Source organism: Tupaia chinensis, unplaced genomic scaffold (assembly GCF_000334495.1).
Source record: "Tupaia chinensis unplaced genomic scaffold, TupChi_1.0 Scaffold000104_1, whole genome shotgun sequence".
NCBI lineage: Eukaryota > Metazoa > Chordata > Mammalia > Scandentia > Tupaiidae > Tupaia > Tupaia belangeri.
In genome coordinates, this window is record NW_006159568.1 from 434,636 (window position 1) to 451,893 (window position 17,258).

General features: G+C 43.6%; 1 protein-coding gene across 1 annotated transcript in view; it reads left to right on the top strand.

Annotated features, from left to right (window-relative positions):
- Window positions 1-17,258, top strand: part of GABBR2 (gamma-aminobutyric acid type B receptor subunit 2) — a 414,026-nt gene that overhangs the window by 353,228 nt on the left and 43,540 nt on the right. The window contains exon 13 of the mRNA XM_006143690.1: window positions 285-407. Coding sequence (XP_006143752.1) covers window positions 285-407 — 123 coding nt within the window. The remainder of the gene's footprint in view (window positions 1-284; window positions 408-17,258) is intronic.

Sequence of the window (17,258 nt, forward strand, 5' to 3'; positions counted from 1 at the left end):
AATGGAAAAAGTGGGTTTCAAAAAAAAAAAAAAAACCAGCACCTGCAAAGAGCTAGATGATAAAAATCACAGCTTGGCCAGAGACTAAGAGTGGCCAAACGTCAGCCAAGTGTATGTATTTGGGGAGGGTTCAGATGGATCAAACCAAGCTCATGAAAAGCCTTGACTGCCATGCTTGGTGGGATTCAGCCTGTGGGTGGTAGGGTTCGTGAGGAGTCACGCCCCTGACCCAGCTCCTCAGCTGCATCTGAGAAGCTCTCTCACATCTGCTCTCCTCTCTGCAGATCATCAAGGACCAGAAGCTGCTTGTGATCGTGGGGGGCATGCTGCTGATTGACCTGTGCATCCTGATTTGCTGGCAGGCTGTGGACCCCCTGCGAAGGACGGTGGAGAGGTACAGCATGGAGGTAAGCATGGGGGGGGCCGCGTCCCGCCGACTTCCTCTAGACACGTTGGGACAATGAGGCAGCATATCTTCCAGACTGCCCAGACCCATCAGAAACACTTCACTGATTCCTTTCCCTTTCGTTTGAGACATGCATTATTTCAGGAGGGCCACCTGTAAAGTATCGTGAAATAATTTACTATTGGTATTAATATCTGCAGTATTAAGGTAAAATGTCGAGCTGTTTAAAAGAATATATTTTCATATATTGTGGAAGTCCCATTTATATGATCCATCATTTGAAAAATTACATTGCATTTTTACCTTTCCTTTCAAGTACATTCCCTAAGGAGTGCTGCTAAGGAGTAAATATCCTGATAGCACCTTCTAGTTACTATGTGATTTTCCAAGTGATGAGTAATATATTCCCTATTGCACATTTGATATCAGGTATTTGCTGTTAAAATTAAGAACCTTACATAAAAGTACTGTTAAATACATATTTTGACTGTCTTGCATTCAGCCTTGCCCTGAATTCACACCAGACTTCCCAGGATGCTCCAGAGTGGAGAAGTTGAGTCCCTGTGGACGTCATGGTTTTGTTGACTTTTCCTTAGAGCAATCCAGTGTGACTCTGTCGGGTGGAGCTGGCTGCACGGGGCTGTGGTGTTTCGTGCCATTTCTATTCAGTGTAGCAAATTCTATTAAGAAAACCAGACTCTCCATTTCTCTCGCAGCATTATTAGGGAAATCTTTTTGTGGAACTTAATGTGAATTCTTAAACTAAACTAGAAATGGTCATTTTATGTATTGAGAACAGAGGATTTTATCCTTCTAGAAAAAAGCAAATAGAATGTCCTTCCACATTTAGCTCAAGACAGATGGAGAGCTTACTCTATCCAGGAAGAAGTTCAGCAACTGGAACCTGTCCTGTGGCCCAGTGGTTAACAGAGGTCAACCTCATGGGACTGACTGCATGGTTCAAATCCTGGCCCTGGTGGCTTAAAATATGTGCCAGGCTTGTCTGTATGCATGCTCATAATGCTGACAGGATAAAGAAATGGAGAAGGGTTTGCAGTGTGACCACACCCTTAGGAGATGCTTTCTCTTTGTCTGTCTCTCTGGTAAGTGCATGTACCCTGTGGCTTATAAACCAAAAACTAAAACAAAACAAAAAGAAGTTTGGCAATTGGAGCAGTGGCTGAAAATGACATTTAAGAAACAGATTTAGGGGCTAGTTCTATGGCCTGGTGGTTAAGGCAGCCAAATCTCATATGGCCAACTGCACAGTTCAAATTCTGGACCTTGGAGGCTTAAGAAACATTCCAGGCACATGTGTGTTCATGCCCAGAATCCCAAAAGGAAGAAATAGAAGAGAAGGGATGGAGGGAGAGATGGAAGAGAAGGGATGCTGGCATGATCTTTCCCCATAAGGAGGTGCTTTCTCCTCTTTCTCTCTTTCTCTGTCTCTCCATCTCTCTGGTGAGCACATGTGCCCTCTAGCAAAGAAAATAAAAGAAGAAAGAGATTTAGGACTGTGCTCCTCCATCTCACCACCTTCTACATATGTCCTGGAAGGATGTGGGACTCCAGACAGGCAAAACCAGAACTGGCAAAGAGGATGGAGTTGATACTGTCTGTGCTCAGGGGCTATGGAGCAGGAACTGAGCTCACTTGGGCAGACAGCTGTCTCCAGAGGGAACATCTGGTCATCCCTGATCATGCTCCGTTAGTAACAGAACACCTGCCTCCCTACCGCATCCCTGCCTGCCACTAAGATTTAGAAATCCAGGCAGATGTCAACACCAGGAAGAGCTGTCATTGGCTGATTGGGCCCCTGGGCTAGGGAGAGCCTGGAGTGATGATAATAATGAGCAATAATGATGATAATGGTGATGACGATGATGACAGCTGGCATTAAGTTTAACTCGTTTAATCCTCACAACAACAGTAGGTGCTGCTGTTAACCCCATTTCACTGATGACCAAACAGACACCCAGAGAGGTTGCGTAACTTGCCCAAGATTACCTAACAGGTTAGTGGTGACACCACTAACTACCGCCTGACCCATCACCCTACCTTGTCCTTCAGTACTTGGCCAGCTCTTTGCAGTTTTATGAGGCTTCCCAGATCTTTGTTCTTTGGTCACACATCTGAGAGAGGGTAGGGTGGGAACTGTTTTCCCATCCTGTAGATAAGGACTGAAATGAGTCACAGGCAGACCAAGGGCCTGGGATGTGAGGGAGGGGAGCAAAGTGAGTCAGGAAGAGCTCACGGGAAGACCTAGAGCCGGGACAGGTGGACAGAGACCAGACTCTAGGAGCTCAATGCTGACCCCAAGGTGGATGGGAGGTTGAATGACTGCTGCCTCCACCCTAGGTTAAAGTGGGGTGAGTATGCACAGGGAGTCCAAGTGCGTCTGGCTGTGGCAGGGAGGGGCTGCAGGACTGGAGTCAGCCTGAGCTGGCAGACTCCAGAATAGGGAAGCCCATCCCCGAGGACCATTTAAACAAGATAAGCCTTGTGCAGTCCAATTTGTATAACTGATGGTTTGCTAACACGGATTTTGCTGCCTTCTCTCTGTTCTATAACGAGTACTGCTGCTGTCAATGGCTCTGTGCACCGAACCCAAGAATATTCTGGAACTTCCAGGGCAGTGGTTCTCCCACAGAGGAGCCTAGGGGTGCCATAGAAGTTCTTTTCTGTGCAAATGAGGAAACTGAGTCTGGAGAGAGAGAGGGCCCTGCCTAGGGCCTCCCAGATTGTCCAAGGCAAAGCCCAGATAGATATGGTATGTCAGTGATCCCACCAATATGTGCTGAAATTTCTCTCCGAACCTTTTTGGGCAGGCTCCTCTTGTTCTCCTCTTATTTTAGGGTTGTGCTGTCGCTCTGTTGCCATGGTAGCAGAACCCTTTGATTTGTCGACCCACAGCCTGTCATTGGCTCACCGTGGTTATTCCACCTAACGACACCATGCTGTCACTTGCTTCTCTCAGATCTCTGTCATTCAGCCCAGCAGTGAACAATGTGCCCGCCCAGGAGGAGATGTCCTAGTGCTGAAATTTCTCTCCGAACCTTTTTGGGCAGGCTCCTCTTGTTCTCTTATTTTAGGGTTGTGCTGTCGCTCTGTTGCCATGGTAGCAGAACCCTTTGATTTGTCGACCCACAGCCTGTCATTGGCTCACCGTGGTTATTCCACCTAACGACACCATGCTGTCACTTGCTTCTCTCAGATCTCTGTCATTCAGCCCAGCAGTGAACAATGTGCCCGCCCAGGAGGAGATGTCCTAAGGTATCCTCCAAGGGGCCGTTTTTTCAGGACCCCAGCCAGAGAGAAAAATCTAGGCTTGGGGAGAGGTGATCTCTGCCCCCTCCAACCCTTGTCTGCCCTAGACTTTCTGAAGTCCCCTTAGATTCCAGGCATAGGCCTTACTCCATGTTACATTTCCAAGCCTTTGCCGGTGCCATGCCCCTTTCCAGAACTTTCACTGCCAAGTGGATGACTCGAGCTTCAGCACCAGTGTTCTCTCCTGTGGAGGCATGTCTCTGAAGCCACTGGCTTCCCAGAGCTGACACCCACTCTGCCCTGCTGCCTTCCCGGCATCCTGAGAGCTCTTCCATCAGGACACAGCATGGCGCTCACTCGTCTGGGCACAACACACCCCTCCCGCACCCCTGCTGGACCCCCAGCCTCTCTAGGACAGGGCCACATTAGAGCCAGCCTCACACTACCCAGCCCAGCACCCCCACCACATCGTCCACAGGGGGACAGAGTGATCTCATGGCATCTACAGGCTAGTGGAGGAGTGGACTGAACATGCAGACAGATAAGCACTGTTACTACAGATTGCGCTGATTCTGAGAGCATTTAGAGGTAAATAAACAGGACAAAGGACGCGAGAACAACAGGATGGCTGCATGGAAGAGATTCTCCCCTGCGAGTGCACACAGTGTCCCGGGAGGAGAGTTCCCTGGAGTCCTGCAGGAGCACACTATTCCTTTGCATGTAGAAGTATAAATAGTATATAGCACTCATCCAGTGCCAGGCACCGCTCTGAATGCAACACAAGTGTGAACTCAGGTCATTTCATCTCCATAGCCCTGGGAGGTAGGATCTGTTATTTCCCCATTGTACAGATGAGGAAACAGAGGCACAAAGAGGGTCAGTGACTTGCCCAAGTTTACACAGCAGTGAGTGGTGGTGCCTGGACTCCAGTGTGGCAGTCTGTGTTCACCATGCTGCCATCCCACCTACAGCACAGGTGAGAGTGGTCTCGAGAAAGGCAGGGAGGTCCTGAGTTCTGGTTTCACCACCTCATCCCTCTTTTGGGGGCTGCCTCAGAGCATTTGGCTGTGGCCATGGAGCCTGACCCACAGCCTCCATGCAACTGCTGAGCCTCCAGCTCTGGCTTGGTACCCCAGTCTCCCCATGTGCCCCAGGATGGTTCCAGCCTCACTCTCACTTATTCAACAAAATGTAGAAAATATATAGTGTGAGCCTGCTATGCAACAGGCTGAGCCAGGCTCTGGCGAGACAGCAGTGAACAAGATGGACCCTTGCCTCCAAGGACTCCTCAGAACAGTGGGCAGATGGACAAGTTCAGGGCTAACTCACATCCCATGTAGTATACAGGGTGCTACAAAGCTCCAGAAGGGGCACCTGCCGGCATCAGAGAACCAGGAAAGGTTTCTCAGCTGCAAGCCAATGAGGCATGAACAGACACAGGAGGTGGAAAGGCACCTCCTCGGGAAGGGCACTCGGGTAGAGGCGGCTGTATTTGGAAAGTGGCAGCTTGTCTGACTAACCAAGTGCTGGGAAAACGCAGGGCAGTGGAACGTACCCACAGCCAGAGGCTGGAGCATCAGCACAGCACTTCAAAAACGATGTGACATGAGTAAAGTCAAAGATGCCCACACCCCATAGCCCAGCGGATCCACGAGGACACGTTCTTAGAGAGAGTCCCACAATGTGCCCAAGGAGACCCAAGCACAGGTGGTCATGGCAGTTCTGTTCTTAAGGCCCCAAAGCCAGGAGTGTCCCTCATCTCCCTCAGCAGCAGAATGGATATGTGCCTTCTGGGATTGCAAAGAAGGAACAGGATACAGCTGTGGAAATGAATGATCTGCAGCCAGACTCATCAGCCTGGACATATCGCAACAGCATAGCCATGAGCAAAAACAGCAAACCACAGATGAGGACCCCAGATATTTTCTTCACAAATTTAAAGTACTAGTGTCTTGTTCTCTAGTCTGCTCCACGGATTTATTGTATGCTATTTCATCAGTACCACATTATTTTGATTATCATAGCTTTACAATAAGTCTTGAAATCAAGGAGTGTCAGTTTTCCAACCTTGTACTTCAATATTGTGTTGACTCTTCTGGGTCTTTCGACTCTCCATATAAACTTTACAATCAGTTCATCACCATCTATAAGGAAATTTGTTGAGATTTTTATTGGGATTACATTGAATCTGTAAATCAAGTCGGGAAGTACTGACAGCTTAACAATATCAGGTCTCTCTGTTCATGAACATAGAATATCTGTCCATTTATTTAGATCTTGAATCTCATTCATCAGAGCTTTGTAGATGTCCTCATATACATGTTATACATAATTGGTTAGATTTATACCTATCTCATTATGTTTGGGTGCTAATGCAAACACCCAAATTCCAACTGCTCGTTTCTGGAGTGCAGAAAAGCAATTGACCTTTGTGTATGAACTTGCTATTCTACTACCTTATTATAATAACTTAGTCCCAAGAGGGTTTTTTAATTGATTCTTTGCAACTCTCTATAATCATGTCATCTGCAAACAGAGGCAATTTTATTTCCTTCTTCCCAGTATATCTTGTGGTTTTTTGGGGTTTTTTTTTTTTTCTTGATTTATTGTATTAGCTAGGACTTCCAGTATAATGTTGAATGAGAGTGATGAGAGGAGATATCCTTGCCTCATTCCCAATTTTAGGGAAACAGCATCTGGTTTTCTCATCAATAAACATATTAGTATATCTTATTTTTTTCTTAAAAAATAAAACTATGAAATAGTCTGGTGTCCAAAGATGGAGTGCCTTAGGAGAGGTGATATGAAAGACAAATGATAACAGAGGCAGATCTCAGAGTGTTAGAGGCTTTGTGTGCTAAGCAAAGAAGTTTAAACTTCAAAATTAAAGATATTTACTCAGAGGAGCGACATGTTCATATTTACCCTGGCAGTGGGATGAGAACAGATGGAGGGGTGAGGCTGGAGGCTGGAGGCCCAAAAATGGTTAGATATAATTCAGGCAGGAGCTGATGATGGCCTCAACCAGTAAGAACAGAGAGAAGTGGGTGGTTTTTAGAAATATTAAGGAAGCAGTCATGGCAAGACTTGGTATGTGATTGATTTTAAAGAGTGGGACAAGGAGCCAGCAAGGGCAGTGTCCAGATTTCTGCCTGCATGTTGGATGACCAGCCTCTTCACTAAAGCAGAGTGCAGGAAGAGAAGTGGGTCTGGGGAACATAAGGAATTTATTTCTGGTCATAAGTTGGAGATGCCTGAGGGCCTTCTGGCAAAGCAGCTCAGAAGATTGTGCAGAGTCCTAGAGCGCCCGAGAGTGGTTTGTCCAGTAGATGGAGGAAGTTAGTTGGTCTGTTGAGGCTGGGAATCATGGAATGAGAGGGGAGAGAGAAAGAGAAAGAGAGTGGTGCAGTGGGAAATAAGTCCTGACCGTGGGTCTCTGGGATCCACAGAGTGGAGCTGGATACAGGAAGAGGAGTCAGGGAGAGTTTGAAGTCGGGGTCAGAAAGGTAGCAGAGAGCCAGGACAGAGAGCCGTCCACAGGCAGAAGCTCCAAAGAGATCCATCCACACATGGGGAGAATTTGAAGAAGGAAGGAGAGGGCTCCAGAGACAAATGTTCCAGACCAAGGCAAGGATGACAGGTGTGCCATGACTTGGCCCCAGGCTCAGTGCTCCTGTGTCACACCTTAGCATTTCCTCTGCTTCACAGTCTGACGGAAGATTGGCTGTTTCTCATTTCAATATAGCAATATAGCAAGATAAACCTGCCAAGTATGTTAAATAGGTTTTTAATATATGATTTGTACTCTTATAAAAAGAGGAAAATAACTCTTTTTGAGCACCTACTCTACTAGTAGTGATGGTGAGTGAGTGGGTGTTAGACGTATGAGTCTGGAGTTCAGGGAAAGGTGTGGGCTGGAGATGGGAATTTCAATGGGCTCAACAGACAGATGACATTGAAAGCTCTGGAGAAGGGCACTGAGGGAGGGCATGTGGATGAAGAAGAAAAAGGGACCAAGAGAGGTAGAAGAGGAAGCAGCAAAGGAGACCTACCAAAAGAAACCCAGAGATAGGAAGAAAATTGGATAAGTTTAGGTCTTGGAAATCAAATAAATAAAGTGCTACAAAAAGGAAGTTTTGATGAAATGTGTCAAATGCTGCTTTCAGATCAAATAAGATGAGGATCATTTATTGACAGTGTGTACATGTGCATACACACACAAACGGGATTTTTTTTCTTCCGAGAAAATTATTGAGATAATTTCTCACCAAAAGTAAAATCAGTACATACTGATGTGAAGACAACCAAGTCCAGGTGGAAGGGCTATTTATTTTTCCCCAAGCCTTCCTTCTGTTCCTGGCCACCATCTTTGCCTCTACCTGACCATGCTGAAATGGTTTTCAGGTGGAGAAACATGGCAGCCAGCACTCAAGATCAGTTAACATCAAACACCAAGAGAAGCCCCAGGGAGCCACCCCGATGACAATCTTTCCCCATCTGCTTCCCAGGCAGGTTGTAACAAGAGAGGGGATCAGGTGCAGTCCAGTCACCCACAGGAACCAAGTGTGTGCCATTCACGTAAGAAATGGTGGAGGGTTGCCAAGCACCCTGTGTCAAGAATTCCCCACACTCTGATTTCTGTGACTTCTAAGTCGTTTGGACAGCAGTCAAGTTAAGGGCAGTTAGGGGTGTAGGGACATTTCAAACTTCTGTCCACATTCCATGGTCTTACCATTCTCCCTTTTTAGAAGCAAATGAAGGATTTGGAATCATGGAGTTACACTTGGCTTTGAAATTGGTGTTTTATACCAGCTACGTTTCTATGGAAACAGATATTGGAAGAGGCAAACACGTAGTTTTAAATAATTTTAACTCTTATCTTCTAACTCCCTCTACAGTTGCTCTGAAAACACACACACACACACACATAATCCTAAAGCAGGCACTTTCCGGAAACAGCTGGTATTCTCATAGAGCTTGTCCAAGTCCCACACCATGCTATTCATTTTGAAATAAAGAGATACCAGGGGCCAGCCAGTAGCATGGTGGTTAAGGTGGTTGGATACCACTGGACCAACCTTCTAGTTCAAGTCCCTGATCCGGCAGCTTGAAAAGCACACCAAGTGCAGGTGCATGTACGCCCAAAATCCCAAAAGGAGAAATGGAAGAGAAGGGATTACAATTTGACTGTCCCCCATAGAGGGTGCCCTTTCTCTCTTTCTTTCTGTCTGTCTCTCTCTCTAGCAAGTACATATGCCTTCTGGAAAATTCATATAAAAAGAAAGAAGGCAGTTATGTTGTTGGACTCCAATATAGTCAAATCCCAGTCCCGGTGGCTTGAAAATCATGCAGGGAGAGTATGCATGAGTGCTCAGGATCCCGGGAGGAGAATGGAGAAGGGATTGTGGAGTGGCCATCCGCCCTGGGGGGTGATTTCTCACTTTCCCTCTCACAGTCTCAGTCTATCTCCAGTGAGCCCATGTGCCCTAAGGGAAACCTCTAAAAAAGAAAAGAAAAGAAAAGAAAAGGAAAGGAAAAGAAAAGAAAAGAAAAGAAAAGAAAAGAAAAGAAAAGAAAAGAAAAGAAAAGAAAAGAAAAGAAAAGGAAAAGAAAAGAAAAGAAAGAAAAGAAAAGAAAAGAAAAGAAAAGAAAAGAAAAGAAAAGAAAAGAAAAGAAAAGAAAAGAAAAGAAAAGAAAAGAAAAGAAAAGAAAAGAAAAGAAAAGAAAAGAAAAGAAAAGAAAAGAAAAGAAAAGAAAAGAAAAGAAAAGAAAAGAAAAGAGAGAAGAAAAGAAGAGAAAGAGAGAAGAAAAGAAGAGAAAATAGAGAAAGAGAGAGATCAGGTTGGCCAGGGTATAGGGAGAGTGAGGAATGAGGGCCCACTCTGCTCATGGGCTGCTCACAGGGGGCCTAGTAAGCCAAGGTTTTTGATGCTAAGGGTCACCTTCCAAGTGATGGTTCATGACTGCTGCAGACCCTAGGCCCAGACAGAAGACCAGGTCTTTGTCACCCATAGTCATTCATGGTGTCCTAGATAGCCAAGTTGAGCCTCAGCCTGATATAGACCATGCCCTAGGCATGGCAGTGAGACTCAGTGAGGGCCTCTGGTCTATCATTCAAGGGGTACCCCAGTTAACCTGGCTAACTGCTCCTAGGGAGGGCCACATCATCTGAAGTCTGACCTTGCTGATCTCCTGTTTACAATCCTCTCCATCAGCTGGAGGATGAAGTCTGTACTCCTCAGCACAGTTCAGAAGACCTTTGATGATCTGGCCATTTGCCTCCCCAGCCTCATGTCTCACCATCCCCTTCCTCACTCCTTGTGCTCAGATACCCTGGGCTGTTGGTAATTCTCCAAAGTGTCATACTCTCTCTTCCTTTGTACCTGTGTCCCCTTTACCCACCTGTGTCCCCTTTTCCCACACCAGCCACCTTCCCACCCTACTTTGTCAGCTTCGCATGTAAGATTCCTCCTTAAACTTTTGTGAAACAGCCTACAAGAATTTTCTCCAGGAGCCTCTGGGCCACACAGGCTGCCTGAGTCGCCTGGGTCTTGTGCCTCCACATTGTGCTATTTGCTCCTGATTCTGGTCAAAACACTGGTAATTGTCTGTGCATCTGCCCTCCTCCCACCCCCGTGACCTCCTCAGAGGCCAAGGCCATCTGTGTGTCTCCAGCACCCACCGCCAGGGCCTGGCTCAGAGTAAGTGCTCGGTAAATATTTATTGAATAAATTGTTCCCACCACCTGGAACTCTCTCCCCATGCTTCCGTATGTCCAAATTCAGCCCATCTGTCTGAGCCCATTAAGCCGGCTTCTCAAAGAAATGTCTTTGCCGAGTTGCAATTTAATTTAATATTACACCCTCACCTTTCATGAAGGGCCCACTTCTGGGGCTGAGGCTGCCAATTGGAGGATGATTCAGCACCTTCTATAAAGGAGTGTTGTTCGGTATGTGACTTAGTGCCCTGAGATAAAGATCCACCCGATAGATCTTCCTGGAATTCACGGCAGGAAATGGGCTGAGCGTGCTCCCGGTGAACTCGTATCTACTTCCTTCCTTCGATCAGGCAGTCGTAACTGGATAAGCCACTCTGTGTTGGTTTTTTTATTTGTTGTTTTTTTTAACCTTGGCTGCCAGAGATGTGGAACCCAATTCAACACTCAGCTGCAATAACCATCCTATCTCAGGTTCCTGGAGGATTATCTCACCTTCTCATCGTTTGTCTTTATTTTTAACTGTCCTGTTGTGTTTAGGCTTTCATTGTGTGCTGCCTCAGGCCCTTTGGGAGAGGAGACAAGGTGTAAATTCCAGATTAAGTTATTAAAATGAGAACAGGAGGCAAGATTTAATTGGAATAATATTGCCAGAGAGACATTTTAAGGGTGTCCACAGACATTCGCCTTCTGGCACAGATCCTGGCTCCGTGGCTCAGCTCTGCAATCAGCATTGTAGCCACAGATGTGTTTGGGCCCGGTGTCTGGGTGGAAGAGCTCTGCCAGCCACAGCCATGTTTCTGGAACATCTCATGTCAGAAAATGTCTTGGATACGTGAGAGATTGTAGTTTATTTCATCTTTCTTGTTGGTTTCCCTTATGCCTTTGGAATACATACGGGGTGGGCTAGAGACCCCTCAGGACACAAAGCAAAAGACACAGAGCCACAGCCTGAGGCCAGCACTGCCCTGGAAATCCGTCTCTACCTGTCCAGTTGCTCCCCAGGGAATGGATTGTTTACTAGAAATTCTCAACTGCTGTGGAACAGAGTGACTAGAAAATTGTGTGAGATCCCAGTGTCTTGTGCTTGTCTTGTTAAAGCCATTGCAATTCTTGAGCAAAAAGAGCTTTTAAATTTTTATTTTTCCCCAATCTCATATATCCATGTCAGCAGACACACAGACTGTGGCCCCATGAAGACCTTCTATCTTTTTGGTGGGGGAATTCCAATCAACCTGCCTTTTTGTAGATGGAGTGTCATCAGGGTGCTCTTTCAGCATTTATGGGATGCCTGCCTGTGGTGTGCTATGCTCCCTAAAGGGATGTACAGTCTCCTGGACAAGATTAGACACATCCATAAGGGATCACATTACCACTTTGCTGCTTCTAGGTCTGTAATTGGGTCTTTCAGAGAAACACATAAAGTGAAGGTCGTAAACAACAAGCCCTTCTTGATGACACCTGCCTCCAGACTTTTGGTTTTAAGTTTGAGTTACTGTGCAGAGACAGTGGGCTCCATTTTCTAAAATTTGAGCCAAAGTTGAGTTTGGATTAATGTCTCTCAGAGAACAAAAAAAAAAAACATGAGGACATGTATGAGTCAGGGTGTGCTAAATAACAAAACTAACCAAAAAATGCTCAGTGAATTAAAGTTATAAAGGTTATTTACTCAGCATAGCCCTTGTCCATAGAGGATCAGCTATCGCTTTTTCCTCAAGGGATACTCATTCTGGGACACAGCTAGTAGGACACTACCCAGAGTATCACATGTCATTACCAGTTGTGTTTCACTGGCCAGGATGTGTCATGGGTCAGAACCTAAATTCAGTGGGGCAGAGAAGAATAATCTTCCTATGCCCAGAAGGAGAGAGAAAACCAGGTACTGCTGTCTAGCCATAATGACCATGATAGTCTCTTCCATCCTGCATATTTATTGCTGCCATAAATGCTACCCCATCTACAGGAATGTGAGCTCCATAAGAAAAGAGAGGGAGAGTGGTATTTTGGTCACTGTTGTATCCCCAACACCTAATAAAGTACCTCGTACATATTGCATACTCGATAAAAAATAATAGGTGAATAATTGAATGAATCCAGCCTTCGACCTGGATTCATTGGAGATCTATGGAATAGCCTCTGAAAAGTTCTGTACTAGTCCTGAAGATTCTACTGCCAGATTACATTCTAATCCATCTCTTCTGTTCATCTCTGCTGCTACAACCAAACCACAATCATCTCTCATCATCTGGCATCCTGGAGTGGGGACTCGGTGAGGTAAAGTTGCAGTTGGTACACAGCGAACATGAGGAAAGAAACTTTATTTTTTAAGACACTGTGGTTTATTGTTGTTGCTGTTACTACAACCTTCCAAGACAGGCTCTAGGTCCACCCATCGCTTCTTCAAAGCCATGGCAAACAAAGGGAGCTTTCTTTTCTTTTTCCTTCTTTCTTTCTTTCCTTCTTTCTTTCTTTCTTTCTTTCTTTCTTTCTTTCTTTCTTTCTTTCTTTCTTTCTTTCTTTCTTTCTTTCTTTCTTTTTCTTTCTTTCTTTCTTTCTTTCTTTCTTTCTTTCTTTCTTTTTCTTTCTTTCTTTCTTTCTTCCTTTCTTCCTTTCTTCCTTTCCTCCTTCCTTTCCTCCTTCCTTCCTTCCTTCTTTTCTTTTCTTTCTTTCTTTCTTTCTTTCTTTCTTTCTTTCTTTCTTTCTTTCTTTCTTTCTCTTTCTTTCTTTATTTGGTTGTTGTTATTGTTGAGAGATAGTTTATATACCTTAAAATTCAGTTTTAAGGTGCGTGCTTCGGTGGTTTTTAGCACATTTATAAGGTTGTTGACCATCACTATCTAATGCTGGCACCTTTTTATCACTCCTAAAAGAAACCTTGTACCTATTAGCAATCACATCCCTCTCTCTTAGCCTCTTTCAAGAATTCGTCTACTTTCTTGGGAACCAGCAGTTAGCGTAATGGCTATGTCGCTGGACTCCCACGTAGTTGACCATGGTTCGCGTCCTGGACCCGGTGGCTTAAACTCACGCCAGGTGTGTGTGCGTGCGTGCCCAAGATCCCGAGAGGAGAATGGAGGAGAAGGGATTGCAGCGTGACCATCCCCCCTGGGGGGTGATTTCTCGCGTTCTGTCTCTGTCTCTCTCTCTGTCTGTCTGGCGAGTGCACGCACCCTATAGTGAAAATCTCTCCAAAAAAAAAAAAAATGAATTTGTCTACTTTCTGTCTCTATGGATTTGCCTATTCTTGACATTTCATATCAATGTAATCATATAATATGTGACCTTTGTGTCTAGCTTCTTTCACTCAGCCTATTTTTAAAATGTTATAAAAATTATATTTAATTTGGGACCAGCAATTTGCATAATGGCTATGTTGCTGGACTCCCATGTAGTTGACCACAGTTCAAGTCCCGGACCCGGTGGCTTAAACTCACGCCAGGTGTGTGTGCGTGCGTGCCCAAGATCCCAAGAGGAGAATGGAGGAGAAGGAATTGTGGCGTGGCCATCCTCCCTGAGGGGTGATTTCTCGCTTTCTGTCTCTCTGTCTCTGTCTTTCTGGTGAGCACACATGCCCTATAGCAAAAACCTCTCCAAAAAAACACCTTTTTTTATTTCATTTACTATTATTATTCAATTTGACCATAGAGAATAGAGAGTGAGAAACCAAGCCATGCTATCCGGGACTCAAACCACAGACGAACAAGTAGAAGTCCAGCGCCTTAACTACCATGCCACCTGCTGACCCCAGCCTAAAGTTTTTAAGGTTCTGCCATGTATTGTTACTTTATTTCTCTTGTGGCTGAATACTCATACATTCCACTGTATGGATACACCAGATTTTGTTTTCCACTCATCAGTTGTTGGCTATTTGGGTTGTGTCCACTTTTTGATTACTATATAATGCTTTGAGCAATTGTATATACGTTTGTATATACATTTGTATATACGTTTTTTATGTAAACACATGTTTTCCTTTCTCTTGGCTATATACCCAGGTATTTGGGTTGTGTCCACTTTTTGATTACTATATAATGCTGCTTTGAGCATTTGTATATACTTTTTTTATGTAAACACATGTTTTCTGTTCTCTTGGCTATATACCCAGGAGTAGAATTGCTAGGTCATACGATAACTCTGTGTTTAACATTTTTAGACACTGCTAAAGAGTGGTCCACAGTGACTGCACCATTTAACATTCCCAGCAGCAATAGATGATGGTTCCAATTTCTCCACGTCATTATCATTATTGTTAATTTAACTGCCTTTCTTACTATAGCCATCCAAATGGTTAAAGTAGCATCTCATGGTTTTGATGTGACTGACTATCAAATAATTAAAGACTAACAGTGTTCAGCATCATTTCATGTGCTTATTGGCCATTTGTGTACCTTTTTTGAAGAACTGTTTATCTGGGGACTTTGCCCATCTTTAACTGAATTATTTGTCTTTTTATTGTTGAGTTGTAGGAGTTCTTTATATATTCTGAATACCCTTGTCTGATACATGATTCGAAAATATTTTTTCTCATCCTAAGAGTTGTACTTTTACTTTCTGAAAGTAACCTAAAACCCATAAATTTTTTAAATTTTGGTACAATCCAATTTGTCTGGTTTTTTTCCTTTGGTTTTCTGTACTTTAGGTAGCATAGCTAAGAAACCATTGTCTAAGTCAAGGTCATAGAGATTTACACTGAAATTTTCTTCTAAGAGTTTCATATCATTATTTCTTATATGTAGGTTTTTGATCCATTTTGATTTAATGTTTGTATATGGTGTGAGGTGGTAGTCCAAATTCATTCTTTTGCATGTGCATATCTAATTACACCATTTGTTGAAAAGAATATTCTTCCTCCATTGAATAATCTTATAACCACCATTGAAAATCAATTGACCTGGGACCAACAGTTAGCGTAATGGCTATGTCACTGAACTCCCATCTAGTTGACTGCAGTTCAAGTCCTGGACCTGGTGGCTTAAACTCACGCCGGGCACATGTGCGTGTGTGCCCAAGATCATGAGAGGAGAATGGAGGAGAAGGGATTGAGGCTTGGCCATCCCCCTTGGGGGGGGGGTGATTTCTCACTTTCTGTCTCTCTGTCTCTCTGGTGAGTGCATGCGCCCTATAGCAAAAACCTCTCCAAAAAGAAAAAGAAAAAAAATCAATTGACCATAGATGTGTAGTTTTATTTCTAAACTCTCAGTTCTGTTTCATCAGTCCATATGTCTGTTCTTATGCTACCACCACATGGTTTTGATTACTATAGCTTTGTGGTAATTAAAATTGGAAAATGTGAATCTTTCAACTTACATTTTTCAAGATGTTTTAGCTATTTGGGATCACTTGAGAGTTCTTATGAATTATAGAATCAATATTTTCATATCTGTGAAAATAAGCCATTAGTATTTTCACATCAGTTGCATTGAATTTGTAGGTCAAAGTGGAAAGTAATGCCATCCTAACAAAACTAAGTTTTCCAATCCATGAATATAGGCTGTCTTTTCATTTATTTAGTTAATCTTTCATTTATTTTAGCAATTTTTTTATAGTTTTCAGTGTACAAGTCTTTCACCTCCCTGGTTAAATTTAGTCCTAAGTAATTTATGACTTTTGATGCTATTTTAAATTGAATTATTTTCTTTGTTCATTGCTAGTGCATAAAAATACAATTTTTTTTGTTTTGATCTTGTATCTTGCAACTCTGCTAAACTAATTTATCAGCTCTAATAGCTTTTTGATAGATTCTTTAGGGTTTTCTACCTATAAGATCATGTTATATGCAAATAGATAGTTTTGCTTCTTAGTTTCTCATTTTAATTTCATCTATTTTTTTGACTAGCAAAAATATCCTTGAATAGACTTTCAACCTATTTGTGTCTTTGGATCAAAGTGAGTCTCTTACATTCAACAAATATAATTGGATCATGTTTTTTTTTTTTAATCCATTTGCCAATCTCTCATTTTAATTGGAGGCTTTAATCCATTTAATGTAATTAGTGATAAGACAGGATTTATGTCTACCACTCTGAAAGAGGCCTTTTTAAAATGCACAACATATCTTAGTATTCCCTACTTAAAATCTTCTGATACAGAATAAAATCCAAAATTCTTACCTTGTTACAGGCCCTATACAATCCAGTCCCTGCCTATATACCTGACTTTATCTAACACCTTTCTCCTGTGTTCACCCCACTTCATCCACGTGGACTTTCTGTCTGTGGTTCTAACACCCCAACTTTATTCCCAACCTCAGGCCCTTGCTAAGTCCTTTGCCTAAAATGTTCTTCCTCCGGGTCTTTTCATATCTAACTCTTTCTTGTCATTCAGATCTCAGCTTAAATACCACTTCCTAGACCACCAAACCTTAAGTGGCCCCAATATTTTGTCTCATTTCACTATATTTCTCTGTCATATTGTTTTTCCCTCACATGCTCATTTCTTTTCTGTCATTCTCCACTAGAATATGAGCTCCATGAAATAGGACCCTTTCCTACTTTGCTCAGAGTTCTACCCCATGGCTCAATATGTATTAATTGAATGCATGAGCGAATGAAGGAGCAAAGGAATGCACACATGCATTCATGAATGAATGAATGAACACTCCTCCTCGACATTACTCTTATCAGCATTGACAACTCTGACCAGGTAATACTGTTGCTCAGCGGCTGGGCTAAATTATTGAATGAATATATTTATGCCAAAAAGAAAAATCAGGGGCCAGGTAGTGGCACAGTGGTAATGCAATTTGACCCTCTTATTAAAGGTCCTAGGTTCACATCTCAGGACCCACCTGAGCACACCAAGGTCCAAGCCAGATGAGACTAAAGGTAGATTGTGTCATAAAGACCCTGTTGAAGATTCTTATATCTCTCA